Below are 27,104 nucleotides of genomic sequence, written 5' to 3'. Positions count from 1 at the left end.
TCCCATGCTACCCGCGCGAACGCGCCTCAGAACTCGCTCGTCCTTTGCTAGCCCTATGGGTGTGGAACTCAGCATCCAACCCATTAGATAAACGTTTCCGATTTTGAAGTGTTGTATCATGAGGGTGATGGATCTGCCGTAGGTCGAGGCGAGTTCGCATTCGCGTAGGCGTTGGCTACAAATGAGGAAGCGGTGAGTAGGCCAGCCGCTGATGTAGTAACAAGACTATTAGTCAAACCTAGAAATTAGCTCTCATTTGTATACCCCGAGGCCATCATAGAGGCGACAAACATATTCGCCGACACTAGGTGAATAGCGCCGTCGTCCCGTCTTCGGTCCGCCTCATCTAAGACCTATGATCGGTTGTACCAAAGTCACATCTTTTCTCTTTCCCGCATCACATACCTCTCCTTTTCTTCCCCAAGACTCTCTGCCACCATGGTACAATTACAGCGGCTAGGTTTATTGACTGTGGCACCCGGTCTCCTTTCCTTGGCTACCGCCAATGAATACGATTACGACGTGCTCGTGGTCGGTGGAGGCTCCAGTGGCACTCACGCTGCCATCCGGCTGCAGCAGTCTGGAAAATCGGTTGCGCTCGTTGAGAAAGAGTGCCGGCTGGGTGGACATACCAACACCTACAAGGACACAGCGACTGGCGAGACTTTCGATTACGGCACCCAAGTCCTCGTCAATACCACTACCGTTCGACACTTGTTCGACTCCCTCAACATTCCTCTAGCTCGTTTCAAGCCTGGTGGCCAGCCCAAGGCAGTCAATTTCCGAAATTCGGTCGTCGGGCCCTCATGGCCCGTCGTCGACGCCAACGCTTCCGCTGTAGCTCTGGATAAGTACCAGGCTCTTCTCACACAGTACCCAGGCGACTTCTTCCGCGGATACCACCTCCCTGACCCTGTTCCGGAGGACCTATTGATGCCCTGGGGTGACTTCCTGCGGAAATACGACCTGGGCGCGCTGGCATATGATGGCTTCTTGCAATTCCAAGGCATGGGCAACATCCTTGCCCAGCCTACCCTATACGTGATGAAGCTCTTCAATCCCATGCAAGTCTCAGCTCGCAAAGACAAGACCAAAGTCTCGCAAGCAAACCACAACCAGCAGGCGCTCTGGGATGCCGCAGAACAGAAACTCGGGACGGGCAACAGCTCTGTTGTGAAGTGTGCCATCATCGAATCCATCACACGCAGCCCGTCATGCGTCACCATGGTCGCCCAAACCCCGTCAGGCACCCAGACCATTCGCGCAAAGAAACTTCTTATGACCATCCCCCCTAAAGTTGCCCTTCTTGATCAGTTTCTCGACCTGAAGAAGGAAGAAACCGACCTTTTCTCACGCTTCAACAGCAGCGGTTACTGGAACGCAGTCGTGGCCAACACCGGTTTCCCTCAGGGCGTCTCTATGTACAACTACGACGCAAAAGCCGCCTTCGGGATCCCCGGACTGCCGGGCGCATACTACTTCACCGCCGAAATCGACAACCTCTACTCAGTGCAGTACTCCACTCCAGAGGAAGCCTCGGACGATTACTTCACCTCCGATATCCTCGCCACGGTCCAGAGGATACGCGATGCGCTTGACCTGCCCCTTGCCAATCAATCTACGACGATAAAGGCTAGTAACAATCACTCTCCCTTCGCATTGAGCGTCTCGGTCGATGAGATCAAGAATGGCTTTTACAAGCGTTTTGTGGCTCTGCAAGGGGTGACGAATACGTTTTGGACGGGAGCGAATTGGGCTTCGGGGAGTTCGAGCACGATTTGGGATTTCACGGAGGTGGAGGTTTTGCCTGCTATTCTTAAGAGCTTGGAGTGAGCAAGTGTGTTCGATAGAGTATGTATTAGTGCTATAGCCTGGTATTTACGAACATCTATACTATTTAGCCCGCGGGTTCGTCATCAGAACGCCGACTCTTCTGATGCAGACTCAGCAGCGTTAATGTCCCAACTGCCATAACCCACACGAACTGAAGTCATGGATTCATTATTCCCAGTCCATGACCTCGGGCAAAGCTGAATTCGTCTCTTTTGTAGGCTATCCTTACCGTATAGATCAAAGAGGGACCAAAGAGATATCCTGATTCTTGCCCGCCCTGGGCCGATCGCAGCAACGCTTCTACCGGGAGGTTGCATATCTCTTGGTTCTATTGAACACGCGGAGTACGCATTGGTTGGCGTGGGCTGTCTTGTAAGCGACTCGATATGCTCCTGCCCACAATAGGTCGCATCAGGTAGTAACCTCGTGTCTTTGGTGGCAAAGGCCCGAAAACAAATGTAGTTAAGAACGACGCATCCATTTCCCTCCCCAATATGTACCCAATCATTCCCGTTTGTCTCAATCTCAATGTACGGTCCCTTCTCGATTTGGCAGTTGCTGTTGGGCGGGAGGTTGTCGATTTCGGGCGCCAGGCTTTGCATAACGACGAGCGCGGAACAAGCGCAGAGGGTATGCTCATTGCTCTTCATGATGAAGTACACCAGTTCAAGACCCGAACAAGCGTAATCGACTGTGATAGCATTTGTCTCAGAGCATAGTGCAAGTAGTGAGAAGATCCTGTCTCTGGCAATGCTGCATCTCTTGTCACGAAATGTTAATAGAAGGCTTGCTAGAGGGTTTCCGACAATTCTTTGACTGCTAATGAGCGCGAAAATTCGACCGATTGCTTCACGCGTATCGCCAGGCAGGCCACGGAGCATTTCCCGAAGCCTATGTATTGTGATCGTTAATGACCCAATTGCAACGGCGATGTGGCGCGCAAGTTTGAGTTCTTGCGTGATCCATGCTCGGTTCCAATAGTCGTTGCCGAGTAGATCATTGTTTACTGCTCTTCTTGCCTCCCGCACGGGTGTTCTTTCCTTCCAAGTAGAAGGATGACTGTACCTCAGCTGTAGTTCTCCATGATGATGTAGAACTGTCTCTTTCGACGCAAGTCCCAGCCATGCAATGACCGTTTCGGCCCCGGAGTATATCCTCCCCATCTGCATGACTTGGTGATTCCGTTCGACTGTGTTCTCTTGATCAACACAAACAGCGTCTATCCAATATGTATGAGCTGTACGCTCAGGATCGGCTCTGGTGACCTTCAAGTATTCGAAGAGATTCGGTTGAACGAAGAAATGTTTTCCGTTCATCAATACAAGTTGTTTCGGTTCAGGTTCGCCCCACGCGTACGATAAGCAACGATAGGGCGCATGGTCTATGGTCGTATGCGATATGGAACATTGGATGAGACCTTCAGCTGACAGCGTTGGTGATATCTTGAGCAGCCTTATGGAAGGCTGCGAATGATCGAGTGGTTCATGTTCGAAGAAATCGGTGGGAGAAGGCTCTGCTATACTCCGCGGCTGCGAGGCTGGGTGTTCCGACGGGGTACCTGACGGGGAAAACGAACTTGAAGTCGCCATGATAATCCACTTGAAATTGGGATTTAGCTCGAGAAAGGGAAGTTGCGACGGAAAGGCCAAGGTCGTTGAAGAATATCGTTGCTTCCGGTACCATGTAGAAGTGCGGCTGGGTTTATGCGGGGTTATCAGCTGAGGCAGCCACAGTGGGCGCAGCATGCTCAGCCGCAACACCGAAATCTTGCTGAGAACAGCGACGTAGTCGCATAATTGAAAAGGTGTATCCAATCCAGGGGGACTTGTATGCAAGCCACCATGCGCGAGGGGGTTCGAACGCAGCGCTGAACTGCGCCTTTATATCCTGTCAGCATCCGGTCAGGAAAAGGAGCTGATCGCGCGAGTCCTCTTTCTCAACCTGCTCTTTTGGCCCGCTATAAGTATTTGTCAGCTTCCATTGTGTTATTGTCCGGCTATCAAGATGGATTTCTCGAAAGATCCTATCATAATGACCGACTCATCGGCACAAAACGGACAACGTACCAGTCCTCCTCCCCGCTTCGAGGGAAAGCCCTATCTGCAATGTCTCGACACGCTCGAGGATGCGTTCCCAGCGCTCAAGTCCTTCTTGGAAAAGCTAGCAAATGACGGAGAAGCCGGCCGTCAGGCTGTCAGGCAACACTACGAGAAAGAGCATCAACGTACGCCAGGCCGATGCTATTGCTTGGAGTTCAAGGCCAAAAGCGTCGTGGAGGTAGAAAAAGGTGGCTTCAAAAGCGCTGCTGCGCTCCGAGAGTACCTCAAGGAGAAGCCAGCCAATAAGAGTCGTGAGGAGAGACACAAGCGGCTCTTCATCCTTGAAGATATGGAACCGGACTATGTGGATGCACTGGGCCATCATCTAGGCGTCGACCCTCTGGTTTTCAGCGAGCAAATGAATACCTGGAACTTCACTGACTCCTGGTCCATCCCCCATAGAGGATTGCCATCGATGTCAGTGCCTGGACAGTCATTCACTTTGCGCTATTACGAGCTGCGCACTTTGCTCTATCCCGATAAGATAGACGTTCTGAGCTTACAGACCTCGTTTGCTGTGAATCGCCGGAGGTACGAAAGGTGGAAGGATATCGACATACCTTCGTTAGGCAAGCCTGACCGAAGGCATGCTTTCGTAAGACGGTGCGCGTCGTTCTGGACATCGCAGAGCTTTCTGCCGGACGGGAAACCGGATGGCTTGGGATGGGATGGTAAGCTTCTTGTGTCGACCTCGTTTCTTGGGTTGTGGCTAACTCGCGCTGGCTCTAGCCGTTCTTTTGGTTGACCCTGCGTTTGCTGCGACATGCAAAGAACCATCGACAAAGTTGGCTGATGATTCATCGACGGCGGGGAAGGCAGGGAGCAAGTGTGAGATGGTGGGCGATATCAAACTCGACAGCAATACCCGAAAAACCTTGGATGACTGCTTGATTCTACAAGCCGGAGAGCCGTTTGACAGCAGGTCAGCACTCTGGCGAGCTCAAGACTGGGGCGCATCCCATGCCCTCCAGGAGACTTCACATCAGAGCTGGCCGTACCATAACGGATGTTCCACATTGGCCCCACTGATGTTCTCCGAAGTCGGTTTGGGGACAAAAGAGGTGAACTTTCCAGTTTTCCGGGAGAAGCGAAACCTTACCAGTGCCATGGATGAAATGGTGTTCTACTGGACCAAGCTTGCTACTCCCGAGCTGATCCAGGAGACGAACGAGAAATCGTCCAACGCAGCATACTACCTCCTAAAACATGTCGCTCAACACTGGGTCAACCAACTTGAGCTTATGAATACGACCATCGCCAGGGGTGAATGGTTCTCCGATGACTATCAAGCTCAAATCGACGACAATTTGAGTAAACAGAAATGGAAGCTAGACCTACTGAAGATCAACGAGATCGCCAAGGACATCAACTACATGCGCCGACATTTGAACCACTTCTGGCGTGCAATGTACCTCAACCTGGAACGCCTAGGCGTGCAATTGGGCTGCGAAAGTGTCGACGCGAATGCATCTCTCGCGATCCGAGACGCGCAAAAAGACTTCCTTACGATACACACAAGGATGCAGCCTTTGCGCGATCGTGCAGAAGCCTTGAACTCCGTCTCAAACGATCTCGCAAATCTTCGGGCAGCGTTCAGAGGCGTCTCAGACGGTGAGTTCGGCCTTCGTCTCAGCTTGTTCGCATCCATCGTCTTCCCACTCACCCTGCTTGCTGGCATCTTCAGCATGGGCGACGACTTCCGCCCAGGGCGACCAAAGTTTTGGCATCTCTGGGCTATCGGCATACCCGTTTGCGTTGTGGTCGCACTCGGATTGGTGTACGGGAGAAGGCCTTGGGCAGTAGCCATCGATCTTTGGGAGTATGCAAAATCATGGTTCATGAAGCCCGAAGATGAGAAGGCTGCGCAGCGAAGTGGAAGTCCGAAAAAGCAAGAGATGAGTTTACACCAATCAAGCGGTCGAGCTACATCAATGAGAAGGGCGGGTTGGAAGAACCGGGACGAGGAACACGGTGTTGAGAATTGAGCGAAGATGTGATAATCCGAAGTGCAAGGCTAGGGTGGGTCAGCCGAGGCAGCACGGGCTTGGCACCGCCGGGGCCTCACCCCTGCATCACGGCAGCAATAGCTTCAAGCTGCGCCCTCTTCCACCTCTGCGAGATGGTCGTATGCGTATCATCCTCCACCCTCAAAACGACATTTCCATTGTCACCGCCCAGCCTCGCCGCAATCTGCACTCCATGATGGGCAGGCACGAAACAGTCATCCTTGCCATACCACAACTGCACCGGCAGATCCTTCCTGATGTCCTCGACCCGGAAACCCCATTCACTACATATCGTTCGCCCATCCAACGCTATACCGTCGAACCCCTGCGCTCTCGCCTCTCGAGTTGATCGTAATATCAGGCGGATGAGATCCTCATCTGCCATGATCTCGCGATCCCTCGGATCCTTGATTGAGGCGAGCTTTGAGGGGTCTAGCACACGTTGTAAACGCTGCTCGTCGCTCAGATCCATGCGCCCGAAAGCATCCCGGCTGAAGAACCATTTGATGAGGAAGCTAGGCGCGTACCTCCATGCGTACGGAAAGCCAATCTGGTGCTCAAAGTCTGCTCCCTTCATGCCGATGTCCATCGGTCCGACCCCACATACAACGGATACACATTTGAGCTGCGAAGCTGGAAGTGCTGCTGCGCATGCAAGAGTATAGGGGCCTCCTCCAGATGCACCCAGGACAGAGTAGCTCTCGAGTTGCAAACGGTCAACGAGACGTTGTAGGTCTCTTGGACAATCCAGCAATGTTCGTTCGGGATGCGGCGTGCTCAAGCCGATTCCAGGTCTATCGACCGCAATTATCCGTAAGCCCAGCTCGAGAGCGTTTTCATGGTACGAAGCTGCTTCGATGCGAGACCCTGGAAGTCCGTGGTGATAAAAGATGGTATGGCCAGAAGGCGACCCGTACTGTGCGTAACCCAGCTTGCGTCCGTCGGGAAGCGTCAGTGTGTCTGAGGTATCATTTCCTAAGGGGTATCGACATTCGCGGGTATCTTCTCCGTGAGTGGTAGTTCCACGCTCTTCTATGCTCATAGCTGTGTATGATATGATGGGATATCCTGTGATGTACACTCGGCAAAGAGGTGTGTTGCGGTATTCTATCTTACCGGCAAATTGGATCGGACGTGCGCACTTTGACTACATCATTACCACGATAGAACATGGTTTTATAAACATTCTCTTTGACGAGGAGAAGTTCCATCGGCACTGTCGGACAGCCGACCAACAGCATCAGGTGTTGTGCTTACTCCGATCCTTCCCGCGTTCTTGCGACGATTAGGCAGCAGCTCAGCCTTGCCAAAACGTTCAGGGTGAACGGCAACCCATCCATCTCCATTATGTCTCGGTGAGTGGCATGTGCCCGCCAACTGGTTTCGCGTTTGTGCTCTGACTGCTTCATAGCACGGGGATATCAGGGTACCTATCTTTCTTTGCTACGTGGGAATCCGACACAGTTTCTATACAGTCGTTGAAGCGCAAGGAAATAAGGGCTGATTTACCCAGCACTTGAAGACCACTGCAATATCGAAATGCATTCGTGATGCTCAACAAAGTCATCTAAGGCATACTTCACAGTTTCGACAAACAGTACTTCGACTTCATTGTAGACGGTGTGCCTGGTTTTGGTTCTAGTTGCTGCGGATTAGAGTGGAAGGAAGCTACCCATTCAACGCAGACTTGGGCCTACGCTATCACCGACCATGTTATTCTGAGGTATCCGACCTGTCCAGACTCACACATACTAGCGAAATACGCGCCCGTGTACCAGATTCTGCACATGCATAATCGTGAAAAGGTCTTGGCTACACTAGCTAGATATCTGCACGTACACTATGCAGTCATCAGGCCAGATCAGCACACAAACGTCGTGTTACTTTACCTCTCCCGCTTCAACATGGCCTACACCGACCAGTCGAGATAGAGACACACTGCGGAGGTCACGATCATGTAAGTACGCCCTAGCATCGTACTCAAACATTGGCACGAGACGGCGAAATTCCCCCGCGTCCATGTATGGATTACCGCTTCAGGCTGGACCAGTGTATGTGGATTGCAGGAGAAAAAAAGCAGTCCAAGAGGCGTACTGTCAGCGCGTGCAGACATCCCGGTAGACACCACACCTGCAGCAAAAGATCTCATTACCTTCTATGACGACGCGATTGCGTTGCGCTGCGTTGCAAATGCAAATGCAAACACCCGGTGAAAGCTGAGAAAAGCGTTTCTCGACTCGCCACCACCAAAAGATCAGCGCAAACCACGAGGTGTCAATACCAACACATCCCAGCATCCACGCGCACAACGCAGATCGCCAAAGAGTGAGGCTCAACGTCGCACGTGTCGACTCGAGTCATGTCTCCACGCCACCGCAGTTCGCGAATCTGGCCCCTAAGCAAGTCCTCCGTCGATCAGGATGACCGCAAGTCCAATGCTCGGAACAACATACTCGCCTTCACAGCTCGAAGCAGTGGAGATCGGCGACGTTATCGACGGCGCCCTGCAGCATGTGCAATTATCGGCGTTGAGCGCTTTGCTGCGTGTGGCTGTCGGCTGGTTGGCTGCTGTGCGACGTAGCATTCGCGCGTACCTCACCGATATTCAGACAGCGGTTCCGGCTCTGGGGGCCTCGATCCTGAAGACGTGTTCCGACAGCCTGTCACTCCAGACTATCGGGATTACGTGACTAGCATGTGGTGCCCATGTTGTTGTATGCGAGGGTTGATTAACTTGTGATTGGCGGGATGGAGACGGGAGAATGCATGGCTGTGAGAGTGTGGATGTCAGGTAAAGCTGTGGCGTAATGGGTCCACGCAGCACGGGATTATCCTCTCACTCACAGGTTGTCATCTTGATTATCTGAGCCAAATTCCTCACACACTACAATCGTTATGAGAGCATACCAGCCAGTCGTACATCCAGCCTCGCGCGGCTTCCAGCGAATATTCGCTGGAAGCCGCCTAACCCAGACTGTGGGCTTGCTTCTGACAAATACTTCCAAGTTGCTTCGGGTTAAGATGCTATCTGAACCGAAGTGCTGGATACACTACTAGGCCTGAAGAAGGAAATGGGGAAAGAAGGAGGATAATGTCAACAGTCTTGGTTCAGTAATCTTGTCTGCTGGTACACATGACTATATGCCGAACCAAGCAGTGGCATGTGTGTGACTAAGGCAAAGGAATATCCTTCACTCTGACTCGCTATGATGTTGAGCTGAAAAGCTTCATATCCGATACCAAATATACATCTCATCAATAAATGGCCCGCGCCTTCGCAGTCTGGTCAAGGCAGCGCTGTACCGGTCAGATGATACCCTACTCCAGGCCTTCGCTGCCCGTGTATCTATTCCAGTCGTTCATATTCATGTTCTCTGTCATAGGCGTGAGCGATGACGACGCAGCGATAGTTGACGGATATATCACGGCTTGTGATCTAATCTGCCCTTGCTCTTCATGAAACCTTCCCAGAACGGTTGATGAAAAGCCTGGTGTAATCTCCGCAATGCTTGACATCTGTAATGGTGCTGGGCGCCGAGGAGTGAAAGGGGCGTACGGGTTCGTCTCGGCAACTTGGGGAAAGCTTTGCGATGTGTTGAAAGATGTCAGCTCGGCTGAGGTGATGGGCGCGTTTAGCGACTTTTGCGCCATTGTGGATCTGTCGATATCATCTGGTGAGGAGAAAGCTGGCCTGAGAATTGGCGGATGAATGTTGACTGGAGGCACGGCGGGACATGAGTTATGCCTTTGTGGCCAGGCGGAGGATTGGGCCCTGCGCTCTTGAGTTCCTTCGGGTACATCATGACTCCAATCATGATGCCAAAACATGTCGTGCTGCGGGTCTCCTGGCGCTGCGACTTTCTGGAATTGGGTATATAAGTGAAGCGGACGGCTACTCTCATTTCCTCGGGACGTTTGCCACCCACGATGATCTATCGTGTTCTTCAGCTGATGATCATGCAGCGTCGAAAAGTCTGCAGGCGAGGTTGGAGCAGTGTAACCATGTGGCTGCATATGATCGTCCACAGACAGAGTCGCGTATCGTGTGGACGCTGATCGCAACGTGGTCGATCTGCGCAAGCCCTGCATGCCGTCTGTGTATCGAGCGTTGGCGACAGAATCTGTGGGTGATGCTGCTTCTTTCTTGTATGTACCTCCGCGATGTAGACCTGCATGACCATGTTCTTCGGTCTGGGTGGCAATATCGGGATCGTTCCAAGCCATCGGGGAAGAGACTTCGTTCGCGGCAGTTTGCTGGCTCATGTCCTCGAGTAGAAACATTCCAGTGTGACCCATCACTGTGTCAGTCACAGTCGAAGCTCGTGTTGCTTCGTTGTGCCGCGCCCCTTGCATAGCCGTATGCCTCTGTCCACGCGATTGGACGTCGGACGACAGTGTTACTAGCCTGTGCAACTCCTGCAAGCAAAGACTGAGCTTCTCTACAGCCAACCCTGCAAGTTCGTGGACGCTGTTCTCGTACAGTTCCTTGAAGACAACGAACGCTTGTTCTGCTTTGAATGCGCCAGTGGTAACGGTTCGGCATTCTAATGCATCCAAGAGGAGGATCATGCATCCATTGAAGGCCTGTTGTGCGATCGCCCAATCGATCAGCGCAGCTGGGTCTCTGTAGTGGAAGAACATGAAAGCAGAGATAAGAGCTTCTGATGAAGCAAGTACCAGCATCCTTCCGCGAGGTGCAGTCTGTGTTGAATATGCTTCGCGTGAAAAGTCCAAGGAGGACGCGCGGTTGGCAGCTTGGAATGGCAATACATTATCCTTGCCAGTTGAGGTTGTCGCAGAAGTGGCATGTTTCTCGATTTTCTGTTGGTTCAGAAGAAGGATGTAAGTATGAGCATTGGAGAAGTATACTGCAGCATGTGAGCGAATGCATACATCAGATGACGTCTTCTTTGGACCCTAGAAGGGGTAACAGCAGAAAAGCCGCTCACGGTTCTGCGATTCGGGATTGCGTCCAATACTTCCAACTCGAGGTGCAGGCTTCCGATGGCAAGATCGTACCTGTTGAGCACGAGGACCAAAATACAGGCAAAAGAGTGTTGAAACGTACCAGTAGCTATGGCGCTTAAATCCGGCAGAGGCGTTTCGGGAAGCATCCACGTGTCACGAAACTGAAGCGTTTCAGGTATCGTATCTAGTAATCTTCGGAGTATATCGGTGAACTCATTGATCCTGGCGTTCGTCAAGGGGTTACTACTCATTATCTGTCTGGCCAGTATCGTGAAGTGGTTAACGAACTCGCCAAATCGTAATAAAACCGGGTCGGTTGTCAATTCAGTCGGCCAGGGATTGTCACCAATGCCGCTTATTCCCAGAGGTCTTCCAAGGGTCATAGACATGTGTTCATCCAGGTGCAGCATGTGCCACCAGATCTTCTGCCGTATTACACAGTCTTTCCCATTTGTAGGAGCAGGATTCAGGTACTTCGGGTGACGATGAAGACCAACCGAGTGAGCAAGCCGGATTGTAGTGCCGAACAACGCAAACGAATCCAACATTCTTCCGTTGTTGGTAAGATAACTCCCGATCATGAGGAGCGTCTGGATTGCGGAGAGAGATGGCTTGTGTGTAAAAGAAGCCAGTCGTAAAGCTTGCATCGCTGCTGCAACTAGATCAAGAGCGTTAGCTCGAACTCCACTAGCATCGCATACACCTACTGTAGACGTTGCCCTTCTGAGTCTCGATTTCGATGGCGTTAGCGTCCCATCGCCCTCCACTTTTGTCCCAGACTGAATGTTGTGCGCCAAGCGCGATGAATCCAAAAAACAATGCCAAAGTAGCTGGATAGAGTTGGGAGTTTTTTCGTGCGTCGGAAAGGAAAGCCTCGATCTCCTTTTTCGTCGTCTCCACAGGCACTGGGCAGACAAGCCGCTGGAAAACTCCAAAGTACTCCATAAGCTCATCCTTTCCAGGGAGGCAGCTAATTAGCTGTGGGATACATTCATCGGGTGCAGCAACGAAGAGAGTCGGGAAGGGATATGTCGGCAGACTGCGAAACATATCTGAGGCTCGAGGTATTGTATACGACAATGGCAAAGCGCGAGCATCCGCCGAGGAGAACTTGTGATATTAGATTGGCGTTTGAGATGTGTGTGAATATACATACATCACTGAGGACAGTAGCGAGTCCAGGCGAGCCAAAGTAGATGCTATCCTGCCACTCGGAAGTCTGGAAACGCTTCTGCTTCACAGCTCGCCGTCTCGACGGAACAGTACCTTCAGTAAGAGGTGATTCCAAAGAATCCGCATGATCCAGATCATCATCTGCAGAAATCTTGTAGGCGCGCAGCCTTTCTTTAAGACGTAAATTCTCGGCGCGCAGTTTACGAAGCTCATAACTCTGTTGTATTGGGGCGTAATTGCCATCTTCTGCGATGAAGTGGCAGTCGCGTGGAGAGCCACGAGCACAACATGCCGAGCATGGTTTAGTGCGATCGCACTACGCTACGTCAGCTCAGTGTGCAGTCAAAGTGCACCGCGAGGATATTGTCGGCATCTCATATGTTGCAATCTGTAATGCGAATCGATGGATGTGACTGACCTTGACCTTTCGCTCTCTGCATTTTGTACATGAGAGCAGTTGGCGCGGCTGTTGAGCCTGTTGCTTCTTCCGGTTGGTCTCGGCCAAAATTGAGGCCTCGTCTTGCGCGATATGTATGTGTGCGCCAGTACTTTCAGCCATGGTAGAAAATGATTGCTCTGCTAGGTTGTGTTGCGCAGTGGTGAATACTGGGCGAGAAGCGATACAAAGACAATTGGCTATTGATTGGATACAGCAGTTGATCCCATGATAAATACTGGATATTCGGTAGGCCGTTGGACCTCCGACAATAAAGGCTTCGGGGTACCATTATGTAGGGACGGAATGACAGACATCACCCAAGGCCAACTGCCGTGATAAGTAAACGAGAACCTGGAGCCTCATTCTTGAATTGAACGTCCGCGAGTCATTGGAAGAAAGACGAACGCTAATGATAGATATGCTGGGCTTTCACCGAATTTTGGGTTACCGAATAGGTGGTGTTGCATTGCGTTGACGCTAATCCTCATCAACGTTGAGGCGCTGTTGTACAAAAGATATCGCCAAGCGGGTTGAAGGGACCGTCGGGGCATTACAGGATGCTTGACACGGCACACAGATCTGACGCACCTTTTGACGGCCCGAGCCTCTGGGTCTCCTCAAGCGCACGCGCATGCACGACGAACCGGGTTGCTTGCCGTGTTGCTTCCTCATCTCCATAACCGAGCGGAGAACACGATCTTGACACCACGGATCTACACGAATGCTGGCTGTTCGTAGCAAATGCATTAGTGGCTTGGAATGGCTTGCAGATGCGCGTGCTGTGACGCCTCCGTCGCTCTAGCCTCCATCGGCAAATTCCCATTGCTTCGGACGTTATTGCTGCGCGCTATCTTGACTATTTCGCAGCCCACCATAGTCTTGAATGTGAGGCTGGCAATTTGGAATCGGGTGCGTGATTGAGGGCGATCTGCAATGACGGAGGGCCCGTCCCGTGCTGTAGTACAAAAACGCCTCCTCGCGCCACCGCGGGACGCCAAGCTGTTCGCCTGTCAGACATACAGTCTGCTCGGAAGGAAGTATGATGCTTATCGATAGAATCCGAGTCTCTGCACGATGAAATTGAACCATACTTTTGACTCTATGCTCGCTCAAAGCGCATCGGTGACTCGATCAAGGAGGCGAATCGGCTTGACATAGATCAACCGCGTGAACAGGTCGACCCTATCTAGCGCTACTTCCCACTCATCACCTTCTTTATAGTCACCGCTCAGGATAGCTTGGAGACCGTACTCAGGTATATCGCCAAGGGCGTAACGGCCTGGGCGAACGCGACGAGCCCAGAACTTGAAGGAATCGGGAAGGGCAGCCTCTTTGTATTTGAGGGCACGGTGAATCGCCTGAGCGACCCAAAATCGCGTTGAGTGACGCTTGGCTAGAGTAATAATTCGTTCCCGAGGTGATAGAGTTACAATAGATTCCTGCATTTGTCGTTGCGAGAATGGAAGAGCTTTATACATGGAAGCCTGGGTCCCATCGAACTTCCTACCGGACTGTGCCTCCCATCGCACAGCGGCTTCGATTTGCCAATGTGCAATCATATCAGAAAATCGACGAAGAGGGCTGGTGACCTTGATATAACCAGGGACTCCTATGATTTTATGTGGCAAGGGTGAAGAATGTGCAACAGCCATGCCAAGTGCTTTAATCCACCGCGCAGTGAGATCGAGTCGTACTTTTCCATGCTCTTCGTAGTGAGCTTGGACAAGCTTTTGTAGCTCTTTTGGATCCAGATCCCCGCTAGGTGGTTCGATAGTGCCTCTGTACATGACGGGGATATGCCTCTCCGTGCACCAAGCCGCCGCAGTTTGACCCGCAAGCATCATCATTTCTTCAACGATGTTCTTGGGCCCGATGGTGAGCTGCATGAAGCCTTCTGGTATCGAGTTCGTCACCTCGATGACCGGGTCTCCTTGTATGTATCGTGCCCTGTCCAGAGAGGGAGCGTTCCAACTTAGACCTCCCTGGGTGGCGCTTTCAAAAACACGGGCGTTGACGTTCGAACTACCAAATCGGACGCCACCAGCAGCCTTGCGAGCAGCCCATAGGGCTTGAGCTGCAGTATAAAGATCACGCAGTTCTTCGAGTTGACTTGGAGAAACACTCGGCGGCGGCCGCTCCGATCTACGCGGCACCTTTCCACCGACAACAATCCTTCGGGTGTTCGTAGTACTCTGATCACCCATGAGAGTAGCCAACTCGGATGGTGTGATACTGACGATATTTTGAATGAAGCCGTGCTGTATCTTTGTTTCTAGCTTACTGCCGGCTCCGTCGATGCGAGTACTAAAGGTTATAACAGGGCGGCCACGATCAAGACTAAAGTGGCCTTGACTAGCCCAAGTCGGAAGCATCGGGAAAGATCGCTCCGGTGTATAGACAGACTCGGTCATGTGCGCGGCGAGTCCAGAAAGGGTGTGGGTCTTATCGAAGAATGCTGTTGGATTCGCGACGTGTACGTGGATCCAGAACTCGGAGCTTGCGTCTTTGACCCGTTCAATCGATATGCCATCATCGATCTCCTGTGCGCCGACATCGTCAATGCAATACACGGTGGTCGAACCCCAGTCGCGACGTAGGTTGGCCATTGAATCCCGGAAGTCAGGATTCCTTCTTGTCAGCTCCGCTTTAGTGTTGAGTAACTCCAGATTACGGGACAGACGGACAGTGGGCAGCATCAGCTGCTCGTCATAGATCGCTCGATTGTCGTGTGGTGAAATGACGCCAATTTCCTGTAAAAACAATAATCCAGTAGCACGCTTGATGTTGCTTAGTGTATCGTCAGGAGATCCGGTATCGCCAAAGACGTCAGAACCATAGAAACCTGATGCTGAGATCAAGCTCGCACAAGCAGCATGCAGACCAGCCATTCCCGTAAACTGACCGGTCAGTACCCATGCTTGTAGGAAGTTGATGATCTGCTTGTCAGCGCTTGTGAACGGCTCTCCCCAAGTGATGTGCAGATTAGAGGACCCGTTCTGTGTCGCTGAAGTTTTACTGGGTCCGAGGCCGCCGTAGGTTGGCTCACGTAACTTTCGACTTGCTGAGATGAGCCTGCCAGCCTTTGCCAGGAAATCTATGATATGAGTGGCGCCGTCAGTGCGGTGTCGCTTGGCTTCCGAAGGGCTATTGACGGAAAGAGCAAGGTATTCTCTGTATTCTCGGATCCACTCGTGAACTGTTTCCACGACCTCGACATCGGTTTTGGGTCGTATAGCGAACATGTTTGTCAGACGATGGTTACGACCATCGGAGCGGAAGCGGAATTCGTTGTGGTTCAAGGCCTTTCGTACTGCTAGTAGCGCTGCTGGTGGTGGCACCCAGTCGGGGGAGCCCCGCGCGAGCAGGAACTTCGCAATTTGTGTCAGTGTCATCATACGTGTCCTGGTCTTGTCTGCCAGGATATCATAGGCTGTGTCTAGGACTGGAGCATTCTTTCGGTAGATCTTCTCGGCTTCTTCAGTCATATTTTCAAGACTCGCTATCACAGGAGCAGCAAAGTCTCGCGGGACATGAACCTCGCCCTTGGGATTAGCCGCGCCGGGATCCGTGGGTAGGAATGGAATGAGCGGCTGGAGAAGTGCTGGGTCGATGCAACCTTGGATGGCAAAGGAAACCCGACTTATGGTCGAATGCGTCCATCTGCCGTTGACGGAGAAGAACTGACTGTCGTTGTTCAGTTGCTGCACGAAGACAGCAAGCACAGGTTCACGACCCGGTTGTGAGAGTTCCACCACGTCGCCAGGCTTCAAGAAGAGCCCAATCGTAATCACTTCTTCGCCCTCGTCTTCCTCTGCAGCATCCCACTCATTCTCTCTGGCGTCTTCGTCGGCCTTGAACGCGGACGACAGCTTCGACAGGCCATTTTGTATGTCTTCACGTTCGGGATGATTCTCAAACGCCGAAAGTACCTCCTCGGTTGGTCCACCAAACTGCTGTTGCCACTGCTCGAGGTATTCGCGGATTGCAACGCCCTCGGGTCGAGGAAGAAGAGACGGTTCTGGAGGCGGTGTGGGAGCGACGGTATGTGAGGATAGTTGTGAGCGCTGATATGTGTCAGTTTGTGAACGGCGTACTGAGCGAGTCACATACACTACCAGCGACATGAAGCGCCCGCCTTGGTGTTTGCGAAACTTTCAAAGTAGAAAGCCCGCGTGAAAGTTGTATTTGTCGAGAGGCATTTCGCTGGTTTAGCAAGCGCCATTGACACCGCAGACATACATGGCCCGCTGCCTGCTGAAAACGAGGATACATTTTGAGGCGGATGGTGGATGATGTCGTCAATACAAAAAGTGCGGCGGAGGCAAGGCGCGCTCGGGTGGTGGTCTGTGCAGACACGCTAATGGCCGCGCGAACTCACATGTTCCTCCGCACACCTCCGTCCATCTTTCCTACACCTCAAACGCCCAAGGTATGTACATCGTCTCCTTCCACCCAATCCCCTTTCATGATGCATTCAAAATTATAGCATGTATTATCCGACCGTCGCTTCGGCGTCAGACTGCGGAGCAAATTTTTTCCTGATTGAATTTTCAATGTTCCCACTTAGGACTTGACGATGTCGCGACACGATTCTGACATGTCTCAACAGGCATCATGGCACCCGCCAAAGCGCCTGCGGGCCACTTCTCGATTCTGTACTTCGCAGCAGCCTCCACCTTCACTGGCAAGACGAGCGAACACCTTCCTGCACCCGTCCGAGCTCGCAATGTCTTTGCTATGCTGGAGGAGCGGTACCCGGATATTCGTGATAAGGTGCTGAGCAGCTGCGCGATGACGATCAACATGGAGTACGTTGACGTTGGTGAAGATGATGCCGAGGACGCGAATAAGCAGATCGTGGAAGGTGATGAGGTTGCTATCATCCCACCTGTCAGTTCAGGATGAGCTCAACGGGATGGTTTTATGTTATTGATGATCTTATGAATTTGATCTCTGTAATGAACTCATTACAACATTGACGAATTTTGTATTGTATGCGATCACATGTGGTATGACAGAAGAAATATGCTAGAGCCTTGACACAAGCACTGCTGTAATTCCCAATGACGCCTCATTCCATCTCATTGGAGTGAAGAATCAAATCCCCGCTTTCTGTAGGATTGGGAGAGATACTGGCTCAGAAGTCTACATTACAGTCGACTGTTGCAGACTCTTGTCTTTTTACTGATGTAGATGGCAACGCACCTACTTAGCTCTGATATGTGAGGTGAGGGACAAAAATTAAAGTGAATACCTAGAGGCCAAGTTTGGCTTGGCGTACGCACTGACGCCTGAACGCCGAGGTTTCTGTCAACTTTACCCACAGGCGGAAGTTCGGTCACTATACTACCGACGCCGACAGTCATTGAACTTAAGCCTCGAGATTGACGATTCGTCATGTCCGATCCGTTGCTCGATCCCAGACTTTTTGCGAGCGCGTCTTCGGCGCCATCTTCACGGCCTCAGTACGCGTCTGCACCGCAGCAGCAGCAGAACACCGGCCACCCTTACTACCTTCCATCGCCGACAACGCAACACCATCCCCAGCTATCGCAGCCCGCCCCACTAGGGAACATACTCGATCCCGCCCTTGAGCAGACATCGCCGACCGCACCAGGAACAGAGCACGATGACGACGACCACGACGACCACGACGACGCGCATGAACACGACACACCTGGTTCTGGCAAATCGCCTGCCGACCTCAAGCGCCCACGAGCATGCGATTCATGTCGAGGACTGAAGGTCCGCTGCGACCAAGAGCGACCTGATGTATCATGCAGACGTTGCGCAAAAGCAGGCCGACCTTGCATCACAACACCGCCGACACGGAAGCGCCAGAAGAAGGCCGACAGTAGAGTCGCCGAGCTCGAACGCAAGATCGATGCATTGACAGCCACACTGCACGCGCAGAAGTCGGGAGTACCGGGAGTACCGGAAATGAGGCACCATGGAGGCATACCGCAACCCGACGCCAGCGCCAGCGCGATACCCATGCCGGTTGAGGGTCAGTATCGCATGGGAACAGTCGAACACGACTGGGCGCAGCCGCCGACGGCCAGATACCCAGACATACCAGCCGGCTATGGTCCGGCACAGAGCTTGCACAGAGGGCCCGAGCCAAAGCGTAGGAAGATGGACAATGCGCACGCTGTGAGTTGCATCAATGCTATGTGAGGCCAAAACTAACATTTCAGACGATCCCCGAGGATATGGATGCTATTCATCGCGATCTAGCAGAGCACCCGGAAATGCGACGGACAAGCAAGAACAAGATTCACGCCGACCATTCACACATCAGTGCTTTGATCGACAACCTCATGACACCGGATATCGCGGAGCGGGTTTTCCTTCGTTACGTGAACGAGATTTGTCCACATTTCCCTGCTGTACCTTTCCCTCCTGGTACGACAGCGCGTGAAGTCCGAGAGAAGAAACCGCTTCTGTTCCTCGCTGTCCTGGCTGGATCTTCGCATGGGAGTGCAGAACAACTGGTCTCGCAAGAGGCGCAACGCGAGTTGACCAAGCTCCTCAAAGATCAGCTTGCCGACATCATCTGGCGCAACGGAGAAAAGTCGCTCGAAATCGTTCAGGCATTACACATATCTGTGCTTTGGTATCGGCCGCCTCTTCATTTTGAACAGCACAACTTCTACATGATGGTCAATTGCGCTGCCGTAATGGCTCTTGACCTAGGTCTCGGAAGGAAGGCAACTCCAAATGTCATGAGACTTTCGGTTGGTCCGTTCAAGAGGTACCATCCCAACTCTAGCAGTGTCGAAGCCCGTCGGACTTTCCTTGTGTGTTACTATCTCTGCATGAGTATCACAATGGTTCTGCGACGACCAATTCTGCTCCGCTGGACTAATTACATGGCGGAGAGTGTTCGCATACTGGAGACCTCGCCAGAGGCATTGCCTTCAGACAGACTGCTTTGCCAGCAGGTCAAGATGGCGCATATTGGAGAAAAGATCTCAGTGGAGTTCTGCATGGATGACCCTTCAGTCGAGGTCACCATTTCCGATCCAAAAGTCATCTACGCCCTAAAGATTTTTGAGAACGAGCTCAGCTCACTCCGGGAGGAGAATTCCTCTCTGGGTGAAATTGATCGTAGGTTGTAGCGGTCATGATTCATTGCATCTACTGACGGTCGCAGCAACCCTTCGCTTGGCAGAACACGTCACAAACCTATACCTGCATGAAATTGCACTGCACCAAAATCAGGGCTCGGCGGATCTACAACCCCCTTTTGTTTCGGATACTTTGTCGCCCTCTTTACCATCTGGAGTCAAAAAAGATGTACCTGCTGGCCCAGCACACATAGGTGCTCTGGGTGATTGTCTCACTGCTACGCACGGTATCCTAGACACGATCCTAAGTATCGAACTTGACATCCTGCTGACTCTGCCTGTCATTTTCTGTAATATGCCCTGATCTCAACGTAATATACGCGCTAATACAATCCAGGTGTACGAGCCATTTACGCTATCGTTTGCCTAATGAAGATGTGGGTATCAGTCACTAGCTCCGGCGAAGTGGGTAGTATCATCTGCCAGGAAGATCTCAAGATCGAGGCCTATACCGAACAACTAGTCTCCATGTTCAATGCCATTGTCTCCCGCGATGCTCAATCGCCCCATGGAAAGTTCTACTTCGTCGCAAAGCGCCTTCAAGAGCGGTTCGCTCACATCAAAGAGGGTGCTGCTGGCGAGCAACAAACGGATCCCGAATACGACTCCACCCGAAACAACAGTCAAACTTCCCGACCCTCCACGCGCCAATCACCTCCCAACCAAACCCCGCTTCACCTTCTCTCGGAAGTCGCAATGGGTAGCAGCAACAACGTCGCTTCTCAGCAACAGCAGCAGCAGCAGACGCAAGCGCAGGCACAGGCGCAATCTCGTTCTCAACAACAAGCTCAGGCCGCTTTACAGGCCCACGCGCAGCATTCTCAGCAAGCTATGCCAAACTGGTATCCTAACATGAACGCGCAGCCTACTCCAGATATGATGGGTCTTGGTGCACAACAACCATTCGATATCAACTTCGATTTCACCCAATTCGATCTAGGCACAGGCTCGGACGCAGATCTGTCAGCACTGTTCATCCCGGACTCAATGGCAATGTGGGGTTACCCTGCCGATCCCAACATGCAGGGTGGTTACAACGGATACTGAGGTGCGCTGCAGTCTACATACGCGTAAAAAAAATATACAGTTGCAACTTTGGGGTGTAATGTAGACTTCTGGGTCATTGTATTGTACCGTATGTAAAATCACTATACAGGTAGAAGTACAAAAGCGTGTAACACTACAAGACATGCTACACTGGGCGCAAACGATTTACTCAAGCATGAATCCATTGTTCTCAGCCCCCAATACCGCCCTTACAGTACATCCTGCCGCGCCATGTATCACGTATCATCACTCCAACTTCAAGCCGTTCTTTCTCAAAAACGCCTCCACCCCCGTCAACTCCCCCTTGACCTGCTCCTTCGCCCACTGAACTGCCTCCTTCTGCCCCTTGCCATAATACCCATACTCCCTATTCAACACGAACATCTCATACAACTGCTCCCGGAACCCCTCCGGGAAAAATCCCTTGACTACCTCATCTGGAAGCTGCACATGCTTGACCGTCTTCCCCGTCACCTTGCTCATGATCTCGGCGACCTCATCTGGCGTATACAACGCCTCTGCTGCAGCAAAGAATTTGCCTGCGTACTTGTCTGGTTCAGCAAGGATAGCCCCAACCCATTTTCCCGTCTCGATGATGTCGATGTACGGTACAGGAGTATCGCCCGGCAAGATATCCCCCAGTACGAACGTACCATCATTCGCAGGAGAAGGACGGGGCTTCATCATGCCCTCGAAATTCTGCATGAAAGACGCTGGAGCGAAGAACGCGCTTTGCACAGGCAAACCGCGAATGTACTCTTCGATCTCAGCTTTGTCGTCAAAATGCTCTACGTTCTTCAACTTCCCGTTGCTGATCTTAAACGGGTGCGACATGGAGCTGAAGATGATGTATTTGACGCCCTGCTTGATGGCTTCGCTGCATACGGCGCGTGCTTGGCGTGTTTCGACTTCGCGTGTTGAGCCATTGTATTGCGTTGTGGTTATCAGGAAGACGTGCGTGCAGCCTGCTAGGGCGGATGGGAGTGTCGTGGGGTCGTCCATGTCGGCTGCGGATAGCTCTGCACCGAGAGACTGTAGCTCTTGCATCTTGGGGGAGGTAGAAGAGCGCGAGAGGGCGCGGACGTTGTACAAGGCTGATAGGGAAGGGTCGGTGAGAATGGTGCGGGCGACGGAGTTGCCTTGGTTGCCTGTGGCACCGAAGACGGCGATCTTAGACTTGGACATCTTGGAGGTCCTGTTGTTGGTGAGACTGTAAATGATGTCGTGATTGGGTTTGAGTGTCGTTGAGGAAGTGATGAGGCAGTGATAGTATGCTGGCGGATACAAAAGCTGCTGTTCACCTACCTTATATACCTCTGAGCTGCTCTGATCTAGCATATCCATCAGTAATCCTAGTCGGGCCGCGTCTTAAACCAAGCCACGCATATGCGGCCATCATAGAGATTCCGGGTGTAGTCGTCGGACTTTACGCTTTAAAACCATCTGAAGTTTTTCGACACTGGGAATCTTCAATACGACAAAGGCCCGTTTTGTAGTACGACTGGTCTAGTGTATTGAGCCAATAGTATCACATGTTTACAATGTCCAGATGTAAGGCAGCCGACGCGAGTGTTGTTGATGCTCGTGTCATGAAGACGGTGACCGGACATGCTAAGTTCTCCGACCCGGCTCCGAACTAGCGCATTTCGAGCTCTTAACTCCACTAAACACCATGCCCAGACCTCCCACCTTCGTCTTTGTACATCGCGCAGTTCGTCCTGAGCACCAGCGGACAAACTCCGTACTTACGACGCCAAGTGACCTTTCACTCTAGTCCGCCCGCAGGTCCCGACGATGACCTGGCTGTGAAAACGACCAACCGCCCGTCCTTCATTACGTCATGCGTCTTTGTTCAGACCTGGTCAAATTAAGTGAAGGACACACTTTCCTTCATTACCTGGGTATGATACGAGTTGTAACGGCGAAGATGAACTCAGCCACCAAGATGATGCAACGGATCGACTCAACGGGTCCGGGCAAATCCTCCTGGGCCAACGACCGCTCACTAAAGCAACGGCAATGGATGTGCATATCCCCAATTACTCAACATTTCCATTGACGCGTCGGCAAAAAGCAGAAGTCCATTCAGATCCTTCAGTTTTGTCGAAGTCTGGCTCTCGTCTGACACATCATGCCGGCCTGACCAACATGACTGGATTCGTACCTTGTGCATAAGACAGGGCAACCTCTCGAACTTCATGGGAAGGATGTCGGCGATCAAATCCTACAGATCAGATTTCATCAAGATATGATGGTCCCTGCCAAATGTTCTCATGCAGTCAGTCTCGTTTTGTAAAAGGGGGTTGAGAAGGGATTACTCAGACAAGCATGGTCTCTAACACCTCGAGTCCTTCCTAGCTTGGACAATACGACTTAACCTACGCGAGCACCCCGTAATCTTGCAGACCACCAACAATCCAATAAAACCTCGTCGCCCCATTCTTCGGTTGCCGTCAAATGGGGTTGTAGCCGCTGGTTCCCTTCGGGTTTGGCGACCGCTGCAGGCACGAGACAGGAAGGTAATCCCTTCGCATCGGCATCGTAGTTCATCACACTTCACTAATGCGAACTGGACCATCCCTTCGGTCCTCAACATCATTCATAAACAATGGCTATTCACCAAGATGATAATGGTCGGCGTGGTTCTGTTGGCCGCTTGCGCGATTGTCACGACTCGATTGCGACACCGGAACGAAACCCACAATTCTACATTCACCTTGTTCCTTCTCCCGTCTAGTTGAGTTCAGCGTATACTTCAAAGTCTCGCCTTTCTTCCTCTCTCATCGAGACTTCTCAACTAATTCTAGATCACACCGACAGACTCCATTGAAGTTCCCGATTGCGAAACTCGCCTCAAGCAATCACATTATGAGTCGCCAGATCGTCGTTGCATCATGCTCGCTTGCTCAGTGGGCTCTGGATTGGGAGGGCAATTCTACCCGTATCAAGCAGAGTATCCGCGAAGCGAAAGCCAAAGGTGCTACATTGCGCGCTGGACCAGAACTGGAAGTAAGTTATCGTTTTGTTCATTTCATTCTGAGGGCGCTTTTCCACGCCTGAGACACTTATACGGTCATCCACATCTTCAAATTTTGCTATCCAGCGGAAACTTGTATTTCCTAAGGCTACTTACGTGCTAGGCTTTGAGCACATTTGCTCTACCATCGTTCCCACTAACGAAACTAGATTTGTGGGTACGGCTGTCATGATCACTTCTACGAGGACGAACTATACGCCAATTGCTGGGAAGCACTCACTGGCATCCTCACGGATGAGTGTTGTGACAACATGCTTGTGGACGTTGGTATGCCAATTAAGCATCACAATATCCGATACATCTGGTAAGTACACTAGTCCATTGCTCTGATAATCTACTTACAACCCGTCAGCAGAGTGATGGCATACAACGGTAGAATTGTCTCGATACGTCCGAAAACCACTCTGAGGACTGACGGCAACTATAATGAGTCGAGGTGGTTCACCGCGTGGGATCCTGCTGTTCCACTCGAAGTGTTTCCCCTGCCAGACTTCATTGCGGACATGCAGGGCACCAGCATGGTTCCTTTCGGCAGCGCTTTACTCTCCACCTCAGACGCGTGTGTTGGCGCTATTACATCCGACGAGTTGATTGGGCTCGAAGACTTGCTTCCAACAGCCTTGAGCTCGACAAGCGCTGATGTCTTGACCGTTTCTGCAGCCAATCACTTCAGTGTCGGGAACTTCGACTCCCTGGTATCTTCACTGCAGAATATCAGCAAAGAAATTGGTGGAGTCATCCTCTACTCGAATCAGCATGGCTGCGATGGCGATCAAAGCTACTACGACGGTGGTCCGATGATCTTGGTGAACGGAGAAATAGTTTCTCAAGGCCCAAGGTTCTCGGTCCACGATGTCGAGGTGGTAACCGCTGTCGTCGATCTAGAAGAAGTTCAATTGTATCGAGCTAAACACGCAGTTTCGGAGCCCCTGGATGACCTCACTACGCCCCGTGTAGATGTGGCATGCAGTCTATATCGTCCTCAGCTTGCCACCCTCCGCCCAGATCATCACCATCCTATTGCTCGGGCCCCAAGCTTTCACACATTGGAAGAAGAGATCGGCATGGGACCACCCTGTTATCTTTGGGTACGTTGTGGCCGTAAGACCTGGATGTGAGACATACGCTGACTTCGCATCTTAATCTTTGTAGCATTACCTCCGCCGCAGCGAATGCGTCGGCTTTCTAGCGCCACTGAGCGGCGGTATTGACTCGTGCTCGACATCAGTGATGGTGTTGAGTATGTGCTATCTGGTCTTTGACGCGCTTCAAGACGGGAACGATGTCGCGTCAGACATCCAGCGTATCACGGGAGCCGATGGCTGGCTACCCAAGACCCCTCAAGAGCTCTGCAACCGCATTCTGCACACTGTGTACATGGGCATGTCAGAATGCTCGTCCGAAGAGACACGTTCACGAGCTCAGCGTCTCGCAGAAGGCATGGGCGCCCACCACATCAGCATGTCCATCGATACGGTCTACCGAGCCGAACGAGACCTTCTCCCCCAGTACACAGGCTTCACTCCCGACTTCCGAGGCTCTTCAGCGGAGAACCTAGCACTCCAAAACCTGCAAGCACGTATCCGCTCAACCACAGCGTACTACCTCGCCCGTACACTACCCGTCATCCGCAACCACCCCGGCGGAGGCGGCCTCCTCGTTCTGAGCTCCGTCAACGTCGAAGAGTCCCTCAGGGGCAACTTGACAAAGCACGATTGCAGTTCCGCAGACCTCAGCCCCATTGGAAGTATCTCCAAGATCCAACTCCGATCCTTCATTCGCTGGGCGCGTACCGCTTTCACCCTACCCATCTTAGACGAGTTCCTCGACGCTATTCCCCGCGCTGAACTCGAACCCGCTAGCTTCGGTTCATGCGACGATAAGGAAAACGGCATGACGCATCAAGAGCTTTTCGTTTTTGCCAAGCTGCGCAGTGAAGAGCGACTGGGGCCATTCGACATGTTCCAGCGTCTGTTGTGTGATTGGCAAGACAGGAAGAGTGCGAGGGAAGTGGGAGATCTGGTAAAGCGGTTCTGGACTTTCTATGGTAACAACAGGCATAAGATGGCGGCTGTGACGCCAGCTGTCCACGCAGCAGGTTACAGTCCTGATAACAGGTTCGATCAAAGACCCATGTTATATCCGCGGTTTGAGCATAGTTGGGCGTTCAAGCGGATTGATGGGGTTGTTGATGAGCTGGAGCGTAGAGTCAAGATGGAAGAAGACGAGGAGATACGTTTTGGGGAAGTGGGTTTTGAAGAGGAACCGCGCGTAAAGGCAAGGCTGTAGACATGGGCTCTAGACGATGAGGGTTGATTAGATGGAGGGTCTTACATTGTACTTGATCATCTTTATACACGGATTTGTTATCCTACTCGACCCACCTCCCCCTCTCAACATCCAATTGTACCCCCTCCTCCTTCAGCGCTCCCTCGAGCGCACCGTGCCCCTTCCATCCATGTCCAATCCTTCCCGTACTGCTCAATCTCCCCAGATCCTTTCCGCTTTTCCTTCTGAAATAGGCTTTCTGGTCTTCCGTCGGTCCTTTCTTCTTCCACTGCCCTGTCTTTTTGTTGAACTGATATCCGTTGTACCAATCCTCTGTCAGAGCATCTGATCCATATTCCTCTAGCAGCAGTTCCTCATACGCATATGGGACTTTTACGTTTACGCCCTCGAGGGTGGATTGTCGGAGGGGAAAGATTTGGGTGTTGAGGTAGGCGTGGGTGTCTTTGACGTATAGTAATGTTTCGTCGTCGAAGGCGTCAGGATCGGATTCGTGGGCTGAGGGGTGGGTGCTGGAGTAGGGAGAGTTGGCGATGGAATTCTGTTCGGAGGCGGGTGCGACGTGGAGTGTTGTGATGTCAATATACAGCCCGTTGTTTACATCGATCCAGCGTATGTCGATGTGGTTGTAGATGTCTGATGTAGATTTGTTGGTGTAGTTTGGGTTTACCTCTATGAGGTATTTCTTGCCCTCTTTCCTAATGTCTTCTTCCCATGCCAGACGCTTCGAGCGCGTCTCTGCATTTTCGTCCTGATGCTCCAAGCCGTGCAGGATTCCTTTCTGCTTGACCTGACCCTCCTCGTTGTCTATTGCAAGTTCAAGCCCGAGTTCTCGAGCGTTGAACTGATGAATTGTCATGTTCCACCATGTACCCAATTCTCGTGCGCCGTCCTCTTCTACGAGGAAATCCAAGTCTTTATCCCACGGCATCAAGCTTCTTCCCCACCACCATCCCAGCAGGCATCCATGCATAATCCATGTTTGTACTCCAATCCTCTCCATCGTATCCGTGTACGCCTTCAACATGAGCCTGAGATGCCATATACGTTCTTGGAAGGGCACCTCGGAGGATGCGAAACGTCCAT

At 52.0% G+C, this 27,104-nt stretch overlaps 8 protein-coding genes across 8 annotated transcripts; 4 read left to right on the top strand and 4 right to left on the bottom strand.

Annotated features, from left to right (window-relative positions):
- Window positions 1-438: 438 nt before the first annotated feature.
- J4E84_005618 (uncharacterized protein) lies at window positions 439-1,833 on the top strand (the record flags this gene model as incomplete). Its single annotated transcript, XM_049388214.1, has 1 exon — window positions 439-1,833. The coding sequence occupies one exon, from the start codon at window positions 439-441 to the stop codon at window positions 1,831-1,833; it is 1,395 nt and encodes a 464-aa protein (XP_049244454.1).
- Window positions 1,834-4,519: 2,686 nt separating this feature from the next.
- J4E84_005617 (uncharacterized protein) lies at window positions 4,520-5,917 on the top strand (the record flags this gene model as incomplete). Its single annotated transcript, XM_049388213.1, has 2 exons — window positions 4,520-4,527; window positions 4,792-5,917. 2 exons carry the CDS (start codon window positions 4,520-4,522, stop codon window positions 5,915-5,917), a joined length of 1,134 nt encoding a protein of 377 aa, XP_049244453.1.
- Window positions 5,918-5,993: 76 nt separating this feature from the next.
- On the bottom strand, window positions 5,994-6,471 carry J4E84_005616 (uncharacterized protein; the record flags this gene model as incomplete). Its single annotated transcript, XM_049388212.1, has 2 exons — window positions 5,994-6,389; window positions 6,466-6,471. 2 exons carry the CDS (start codon window positions 6,469-6,471, stop codon window positions 5,994-5,996), a joined length of 402 nt encoding a protein of 133 aa, XP_049244452.1.
- A 7,156-nt stretch (window positions 6,472-13,627) lies between these two features.
- Window positions 13,628-16,642, bottom strand: J4E84_005615 (uncharacterized protein; the record flags this gene model as incomplete). The annotated part of the gene is made up of 2 exons (XM_049388211.1): window positions 13,628-16,582; window positions 16,634-16,642. 2 exons carry the CDS (start codon window positions 16,640-16,642, stop codon window positions 13,628-13,630), a joined length of 2,964 nt encoding a protein of 987 aa, XP_049244451.1.
- Window positions 16,643-18,684: 2,042 nt separating this feature from the next.
- On the top strand, window positions 18,685-19,639 carry J4E84_005614 (uncharacterized protein; the record flags this gene model as incomplete). The annotated part of the gene is made up of 2 exons (XM_049388210.1): window positions 18,685-18,691; window positions 18,756-19,639. The coding sequence occupies 2 exons, from the start codon at window positions 18,685-18,687 to the stop codon at window positions 19,637-19,639; spliced, it is 891 nt and encodes a 296-aa protein (XP_049244450.1).
- A 378-nt stretch (window positions 19,640-20,017) lies between these two features.
- On the top strand, window positions 20,018-20,695 carry J4E84_005613 (uncharacterized protein; the record flags this gene model as incomplete). The annotated part of the gene is given in 2 exon segments (XM_049388209.1): window positions 20,018-20,025; window positions 20,044-20,695. The coding sequence occupies 2 exon segments, from the start codon at window positions 20,018-20,020 to the stop codon at window positions 20,693-20,695; spliced, it is 660 nt and encodes a 219-aa protein (XP_049244449.1).
- Window positions 20,696-20,941: 246 nt separating this feature from the next.
- Window positions 20,942-21,880, bottom strand: J4E84_005612 (uncharacterized protein; the record flags this gene model as incomplete). Its single annotated transcript, XM_049388208.1, has 1 exon — window positions 20,942-21,880. One exon carries the CDS (start codon window positions 21,878-21,880, stop codon window positions 20,942-20,944), a length of 939 nt encoding a protein of 312 aa, XP_049244448.1.
- A 4,223-nt stretch (window positions 21,881-26,103) lies between these two features.
- Window positions 26,104-26,971, bottom strand: J4E84_005611 (uncharacterized protein; the record flags this gene model as incomplete). The annotated part of the gene is made up of 2 exons (XM_049388207.1): window positions 26,104-26,862; window positions 26,966-26,971. 2 exons carry the CDS (start codon window positions 26,969-26,971, stop codon window positions 26,104-26,106), a joined length of 765 nt encoding a protein of 254 aa, XP_049244447.1.
- Window positions 26,972-27,104: the final 133 nt, after the last annotated feature.

The sequence above is a fragment of the Alternaria hordeiaustralica genome (assembly GCF_023758085.1).
Source record: "Alternaria hordeiaustralica strain BMP 2776 chromosome Unknown scaffold_9, whole genome shotgun sequence".
Classification (NCBI taxonomy): domain Eukaryota; kingdom Fungi; phylum Ascomycota; class Dothideomycetes; order Pleosporales; family Pleosporaceae; genus Alternaria; species Alternaria hordeiaustralica.
Note: the sequence above shows the minus strand (reverse complement) of the source record. Positions and strands in the feature narration are given on the sequence as shown.